Below are 8115 nucleotides of genomic sequence, written 5' to 3' on the forward strand. Positions count from 1 at the left end.
ATTGGAGCACAAAAAAAAAAGTTTAAAAGTATATATTTTGTAATACTTAAATTATTATTATGTATTGACCAAAAAAAAAAAAACCTGAACTCTGTACCTTAACACATTATTAGACCTAGGCTAACCGACTAACTTAACTAGTTATTTGAGGCTTATTGGCAGGACTGGCATGTCCATGTCCTACTCCCTGAGATGTGTAGCACCTGTAATTCTTTCAACCATTCTCACTCCCTCTACGGCCCTCGCAGCGGGGGCTCCGTGAATGCCTCGTTGCGGGACTCGCACCGATTGTCATCCAGCTCCGTGGGCACCACATCCCTGGCCAACTGCTGCAACTTGTCCAGCGGACATTTGAACTCGCAGCCGGGCACGGTCAGCTTCTGGGCCTGCGCTTTGGGATCGTTGCGGAAATAGATCTCCACCCAGTACTCGCCGGTCTCCTTGCTCTTGTGCAGCTCGAAGATAGCCATTGACGAGTAGCGGGGCAGCTGACGCTCCCAAATCTTTAGGGCGGACAGGATGTTCACCACCGTCGAGTCGTGGCCTGTGTAGATAAACATCTTTCGGCCACTCGGCTTGAGGGTCTCATTCCGTTTCTGCTGCATTTCACCGAACATCTTCTTGAGGAAGGGCCCGCCCTTGATCTTCTGCATCTCGGGTGTGTATACATTGTACACATAGCTCTGCTCGGCGAGGAACTGAAGTTTCTCTGGGAAATACGCGTTAGTCCACTCGGGCAGCATTAGACCCCATTCCTGTTCGGCCAGCAGCGTCAGATACAGGGATTGGACATCCTCAGGCTCCTTAAAACTGAGACCTGTATGCGACTCCAGCTCCTTGTACATATCCAGATAGGGTGCCACTTCCTGCTTGACCTCTGGCAGGTCATAGACCTCGTTCAGAGCCTCGAAATAGCGGGGACAAGGCGTTCGAACGAGCAGAAGCTGTGTGGGCGATTATAAATAATTCAATTGAATTGAAAAATGGGGTTGGATCAATCATAATTCAAAGCGGGTATTCCAACTAAGTTGAAAATAATTGAGTGCAAGCTAAATCATTCTGAACCTAATGAAATACCACTCAATGCGAATCTGGCTGTACAATTAATCATTATAGTTTATGAAGTATACGCACCGTGTCCTCATTGAGCTCCTGCGAGAAGACAGGTATGGGCTGCCAATTAAACTTGCTATTCCACTCCATGTCAGTGCCCTTCGGGGGCAGGAAGCTGGCCAAAACCGTCTGCATGGTCATGTGGGTGCGCGGCACTCCCGTCGCCTGTGCGTGCACCAGCTGGATGGGAAGAACAGAAGCGCAAAGGAAAAGAGAACGAATAGCAGCGAGAACGAAAAGAAGGAGAAGAAGAAATTGAGTGATGAGCCGAGCGCGCTTGAGCTTTGCAATTTGTAAACGTCCGCACTATCAGACAACCCACACCCCCCTCCATTGGACGTGGCCATGGATGCGGTGGGGGTGGGTGCATGGGCATGTCGGTTCGTTAGTGACTGCTTACTCACATCGGGACTGTAGTGGGGCGCCAGAAATTTGCCATAACGCTTACGCAGCCAAGTACCAATGTTGAACAGCTCGCGTTTGCCATTCTGGAGCGTTGATTTATTGCATGGCATGAGCGGATGGCACGTGAGACAACACCAGAGGAACAGCGGAGCACCAGAAAGAGTCCAAGCAGCAGCAGCGGCAGCAGGCATGGAGCAGACGGAGACAGCAACCGGGACCGAGACCGAAACCGAGACAGAGACAGAGATGGAGAGAAGTGTTATAAAATAATAAATGCCTTGCATTTTTGCAATTGCATAAACATATGCATGTGTATATGTTAATGCAGCCCAGCCACAGCCCCCAACCCAAAACCAAGTCCTTCCCCCAACATTCCTGGAAAACATTTGCATTTCAATTTATTTAAATGCTTTGCTGGTTGGGTGGCTCTCAGTTCTAGGTTGGGGGTGGGGCGGCGGCTATAGGGGTAGAATGATGGTGCAAAAGTTTTTGCAGCACAACTTTTTCTCCACTCACATTTGTTATTTGTCCCCAGCCGTACGGATAGTAGGTCTCATTTACATACGGATCCCTTGGATACGTATCCGCCGGCGTTCGTGGTCCATGTCGGAATACCTGAAGTTTAGCAATTACGATTTTTATTAGTCAAACAGAGTTACCACCTAGATACTACCCTACCCTCCTCCTTTCCCAGAGAAAAAGCCACTTTAATTAGCCCTCCCTGCTTTAAGGCTCACTCGCATTCGGACGCGATTCTGATAAGACATAGGGAATGACGCGGAAAGCGGTCCAGTGGACCAATCGGACATGTGCCGAGCATGTGCCATCCCCCAGCTGATTCCAGAGTGTCGGAAGTATTTTCCGCATCTATTTTAATAGCTGTTGCTGCTACTCGTATCTCTGCGGCTGATAAGAGTTCGTATCGCCCGAAGGTCAACCACGAGCTCTGCCAAATGGGTTTCCAGTTCATCAAAGTCGCCAAACAAAAATCAAAAGTGCGTCGCAGTTTGATTTCTTTTTTTGTTTGGAGACTGGTTTTTTGTGCGTACTGTAATCTGTTCAGCCGGTTTTTCGGTTTTTCAGTTTTTTGTTTTGATTTGATTTGCGATTGGTTGTTTTTTGGTGATTTATCATTAAATAAATTAAAGTAAAAGTTATTATGGAAGAGTTCGTGTGTTTTTGCGGGATTAATTAGTGAGTTTAAAACAGGTTTTTTCCAGTTTTGTTTAAACCTACCAACAAGGTTCTAATTGAGTCGCAAATTATTAATTTTAAATATTTCAAATACATATACATACTTTTTGTTAGAGCCGAATTTGCTGGAATTGGGTTTCTAATCAAATGTTTCTAGCGAAACTCTAATAACATATAATTTCCAATAACAATATCTGTCTTTTCCCAGTATATATATTTAGTATACATCTAACCCACTTTGAACTGACATTCCCAGAAAATGGAAAATTAGTTTTAGCTTGAGAAATAATTTCCGTCGAACTATCCGCTTGGGTGCACTTGAGTGTGAAAATTAAGTGTAATTGATAATAATGATATACAGTTTTATTCAACACAGTGGCAGTGCTCAACAGCTGATAAAGCACTTTCGCGGCTATTTGGGTTATTCCAGCTGATCCAACAGCCATGGCTTTATCGTACACCTTCACTTTCCCTACTATTGATTGTTAGTCATTGACTCACAATGATAGCTCCACTCGCAGTACTTGACTCTTATCTGCTACCACTAGCGAGAATCTATTAAATTCATAAAATTCCATCAAGTAATTCTACTTTTACACCCTGCCGCAACAAACTAGCGACTGTTGATGCTTTGCTGGGCCCACATCTTTATAAACAAATTCTTTATCAACGTAATAATCTTTTATATGGCCTACCTACGCAAATTTCAATGCCGCCGAATCCCAATGCTAACCAAAACAAAAGGTTTTGGAGGGAAATATTCGTAATTCGTGTTATCAGCTATTTTCGGCAGTAAAAAAAAAAAAAATTTTCTACAATAATTTCAGCTACAGCTTATGATTATGGGGCTTTTTGTACATTACGATCATAAAGATGTTTACTTGTTAGCCGTGTTTTTCTTGTGATCGTAGCGATGTTTATTTCTTTCTTGAACTGATCTTTACCTTAGTACTGGATGTAGCTAGATCTTTAGTTTTCACAACTAAATTTTCTGTAGAAAACTTCTATTTTTTGACTACCGCTCAAAAGCTCCCGCCTTTTCCAACAGTTCAGTTTAACAATTGAAAGCTCTTCCCCACAGCTGTTTTCAAGGCTTTGTGTTTGTTTGAATGCACACGAGATGCTTACGACTTACCACATGCAGCAGCTCGAGCGTAGATTTATCAGCGGCGGGGTCGTGAAGCTTTACCGATACGACCGTGGAGTGTGCCAGACACCAGATCAGCAGCCCCGTTGCAATTAATCCGCCCGTCATCGCTAGACAATGCCTTCGAGTGAAATGCGAACGCGGCATTTTGACAGACGCTCTTTATAGAAGTTGGGACGGCGCTCGGATTCCGCTTGCGTTTCGGGTTCAGAGCTTGCCCGGTTCACAGCCACACACTCGCGACAGATCACCGACTAGCGTGTTCCTTTTGCTGTTTGCTTTGTTTTTTCGGGGTTTTTAATTATTGTACCCATAAACACGACCACGAAACTAGCTAATTTACAAAATTCAAACTGGTTTTGTCCCACTCTCCATGTAGAATCAATTGATTACATTCGTTGTTCCGTGCTCGTGCTCGTGCTCGTGCTCTAGTCTTGCTGCTATCATTTGTTTGCCTTGGGCCAACTTTTAAAAGAATTTCAATTTTCGACTCCTCGCTTTTGCAGCTGAGGTCTTTGCACGCGACTGTGTCAATGTCTGACCGATGCACTATCTACAACAATACTGTGGGGCTGTATCACTTCTAATGTCGGAGCCCAAAAGCATATGTTCATAGGTCTTTTATCGTTTCATTATCGCCAAATGCTGTCGTCACCGTCACCGTCGTCGCTTGTTTTTTTATATTTTTATTACTATTATTCAATTTTTTCCTATAGTGTTAGCTTTTATTCTTTTTATTGCCATTGTAGAGTCTTTTGTGTTTTTGTGTGTTTGTGTGTGGGCTAGCTGGCGGGGTTGACCGAACGAGCAGAAACAGAGCAGAAGCTCAGAGAGACCCCGACAACAATGCCGTTGCGTTTGAGGCGTTTTAAATCGCGCGGGCTACTTTTAATTTATATGAACTCGACTCTTCCCTGCTTTACGGGTATTCTCGAAGTACTCTCGAAGCAAACGAATTCGTCACCAAAATCGAGTACTAAAACACTCGGGTAATAAATCTTTCACCAACCAACCTGAATCCAAATCGAACCTTATCTTAATTACACAAACGAAACAGAAACAATACTTGTCTTTAATTGCCGAATTTCAATTATATCTTCTTTTTTTGCTGGGGCTTGGCTTTTTTTTTGCTGGTTTATGGTTCCGTCATAGTCCGGAAGTTTACGTAAAAGGTGTTTGTATTTTAAAAACTGATATTCTGTCCGCCCTTTTGTTTCGGATTTTTTCATGCGGTTGCCGTTGTAAACCCGTAATTCCGATTCGATTGAGTGGAATACGTGAAGCACCAAATGCCAACTGTTTGACTTTCAATGGGATAGCAAATGTTTTATACGATGAGAGCGGATCGACCTGAGTGAGAGAAGGTTGATCGAAATGTAACAAAAGATGCAAGTGTCCATGAAAGCGGATTAGAAATGTTAAGCACTTCTTTGGTCTAATCTTCAGTATTATGCGTTGTATAGAGTAATATTTAGTTTAGCATAATTATCTATTAACGATAGCCCAAAAGTATGCCCTTGAAAATCTGTTAGCCCATCATCGTCTAGATCAAATGATGTGCAAGGTGGGGTATTTTCTATGGGGTGCTCTTCAAATTCTTCCTTAAAAAGTCACTAAAAGTCACCTCTAGGCTAGATAGAACATATACCTATATATTTCATAACTTATCAATCTCCCAGTCGATAGCGAGAGATCAACATACACGCACACCCGAGGTAATCTCTACTATTTCTAAACATATCAATCCGGATCACAAAATAGGTATGATTCATCGTGTCAATCAATCAATGAATCAATTAAAGTTGTAGAGGTAAAATATACTTTATATAATTTTAATACTGCACAATATTTGTATCATCGTTCAACATATCAATCATTTGTGATAGCTGATCTTTGCACCATCACCGGAGCCTTTGGCCAGGCACAGCTGCTCGTAGGAGCCGTCTGGTAGAACGGGCTCCATGAGCTCCAGCAACTTCTCAATGGGACACTGTTTATCGCAGCCCGGAACCTGCAGCTGCTCGGGCTCCTTGTCGGGATCGTTTTGGAAGAACACCTCCATGAAATACTCCCCCGTATCGTCCCGCTGCCGTAGCTCGAAGGCGATGAGGGCAGAGAATCGTGGCATCTGCGGCTGCCACACACCCAGTGCAGATAGAACGTTTGTAATGGTCCAATCGTGACCGCAGAAGATGTACATTCTGCGATCGGAGGGCTCCATTTTTCCGGAGATTTTCGCCTGCATCTGCTCGAATATATGATCTAGGAAGAAGCCGCCCTTCAGCTTGCGCAGCTCAGGTGTGTAGGCGTCATAGATGTAGGACTGGGCTGCCAGCGGCAGCATCTTGTCGGGAAAGTACTCCTTGGTCCATTCAGGCAACTCCAGGCCATAGGTCTGCTCGCATAGCAGCGTAATGAACACATTGGTAACATCGTGGGCATAGGTAACGTTGAGTCCTGTCAGACCGGTCAGTTCCTGCAGCATCTGGGAGTTTTGGGCATGAAATTCTTTCACCTCCGGGCTATTCATCACCTCCAACACGGCCTCGTCGTAGCGGGGACACGGGACCTTCATCCTTAGACACTGATAAAAAAAACAGAAGGTTATTTCTCTGCATTATGCCGAGTTTATTTCGACTTACAACATCCGTTTCCTCAGGCTCTGCAAGGATTGGTATGGGCTGCCAGTTGAGCATCAGATTCCACTCCATGGGCGTGTTTTCGGGTGGAAAGAGTCCAGCCAGCACCATTTGCAGGGACATCATGGTACGTGGGGATGCCGATGATTGAGCTCGGATCATCTGAAATGATTTCATTCTTATAAGGAATTGATTGTCATTAGTTTATTTCACTTACATCGGGCTGATAGTAGGGAGCAAGAAAATCTCTATAGCGCCTTCGCAGTTGTTTGCCAATCTTATAAAGCTCTACCTTGGCAGGCTTTTGCAAACAAAAATACATTAAAAATTGTATTATTTTAAAAGTTTCCCTTAGATACTCACATTGGTTAAGTGGCCCCAGCCATAGGGCTCGTAAGTTTCGTTGATATAGGGATCTTTTGGATAGGTGTTGACAGGTGTGCGAGGACCATGGCGAAAGAGCTAACACAGAATAGTAGAAAATCAATTAAAATATGATCCTTTAAACCTACGTTTTACGTTTATCTACGTATTTAGCTACAGAATTAATTTAAAAAGCAATTTATTTTAAGAAAATTTCGACAACAAATTAAAATCTTCGCCCGATTAAAAATAATAAAACAAAATTATATTTATAATAAAAATAAAATTCTCTTAATAACTTAAATTACAATAAATATGGGCTTGTATAACTCATGATAATACGTAATAAATGTAAACTGTGGCACTGTACTGTAGGTATTGATGGAAAACAAATTATACAATGAGTTGCTCCATAAATTTGAAGTTTGTTCAGTTAAACCGGTTTCTCCCCAGCATACTTAATTCAATATTAAGTATACGTCATGTCGCGACGCGCACTGGCCTAGGAACGGTTTCCAACAAGCAGAATTGCTTGCGTTGTGGGTTAAGAGATCTTTTCTCATAGGAAAATCCATACTTTTGTTCGGCTTACTTAAGAGCACAAACTGAAGTTGGAAATAATAATCGTAAAAATAGGTATTACCCAAACACTCTAATCGTTGGCTTTGAGACTGTATGGCGTTTAATGTTAAGCACATTTTGTCTAATTTTATGGTCTGCTGACTTGGCTAGTTGTTAAATTTTAAGCGAGTCCTCAATTAGGATAATTGTGGCAGTTAATTTTTGATATAACTATTCACACTTCACTCAGATCTTACCACATGTACCAGCTTCAGGGTGGAGCTGCTGCTGCTGCTTTCACTACTTGTATTCTTGGATTTTTGGTTCTCCTCGTGAGGCACCACCTCGGGAACCTCCACAGGCACTTCGACTATGGGTGGCACACTGGCTCCGCGAACAGCCATCAGCCAATAGCCCACAAAGACTAGGAGGCCAAGGAGCTTCATAGTGGATTGTTTTCGATTGGATTGTGTTGGGGTTCAGCGTTAGAATGTGGTAGACCGAGTTCGCTGAGGCTTGAGAGTTGAGTGACTGCATGAATAGAACTACGGTCGGTTTTTAAGTCGCGATTATGTATTCACCCATACACTTGGCAAAGGCACACACACTGGAACACACGAAGATAAGAGCAGCGAAGAGCGGACGATTCAATCAGCAAAATCATCCACTACAATAGCAAGAAAAAAATTCGAC

The 8115-nt window shown here is 43.2% G+C and overlaps 2 protein-coding genes across 2 annotated transcripts; both read right to left on the bottom strand.

Moving 5' to 3' along the window:
- Window positions 1–62: 62 nt before the first annotated feature.
- Window positions 63–4713, bottom strand: LOC108151166 (venom acid phosphatase Acph-1). The gene is made up of 5 exons (XM_017279596.2): window positions 3848–4713; window positions 2035–2133; window positions 1518–1601; window positions 1135–1293; window positions 63–944 (listed from the first exon to the last, which is right to left on the bottom strand). Exons 1-5 carry the CDS (start codon window positions 4004–4006, stop codon window positions 234–236), a joined length of 1212 nt encoding a protein of 403 aa, XP_017135085.1. The 5' UTR covers window positions 4007–4713; the 3' UTR covers window positions 63–233.
- A 948-nt stretch (window positions 4714–5661) lies between these two features.
- Window positions 5662–8088, bottom strand: LOC108151165 (venom acid phosphatase Acph-1). The gene is made up of 5 exons (XM_017279595.2): window positions 7680–8088; window positions 6862–6960; window positions 6716–6799; window positions 6502–6660; window positions 5662–6443 (listed from the first exon to the last, which is right to left on the bottom strand). The coding sequence occupies exons 1-5, from the start codon at window positions 7866–7868 to the stop codon at window positions 5733–5735; spliced, it is 1242 nt and encodes a 413-aa protein (XP_017135084.1). The 5' UTR covers window positions 7869–8088; the 3' UTR covers window positions 5662–5732.
- Between the last annotated feature and the right edge of the window lie 27 nt (window positions 8089–8115).

Source organism: Drosophila miranda, chromosome XR (assembly GCF_003369915.1).
Source record: "Drosophila miranda strain MSH22 chromosome XR, D.miranda_PacBio2.1, whole genome shotgun sequence".
Taxonomy (NCBI): domain Eukaryota; kingdom Metazoa; phylum Arthropoda; class Insecta; order Diptera; family Drosophilidae; genus Drosophila; species Drosophila miranda.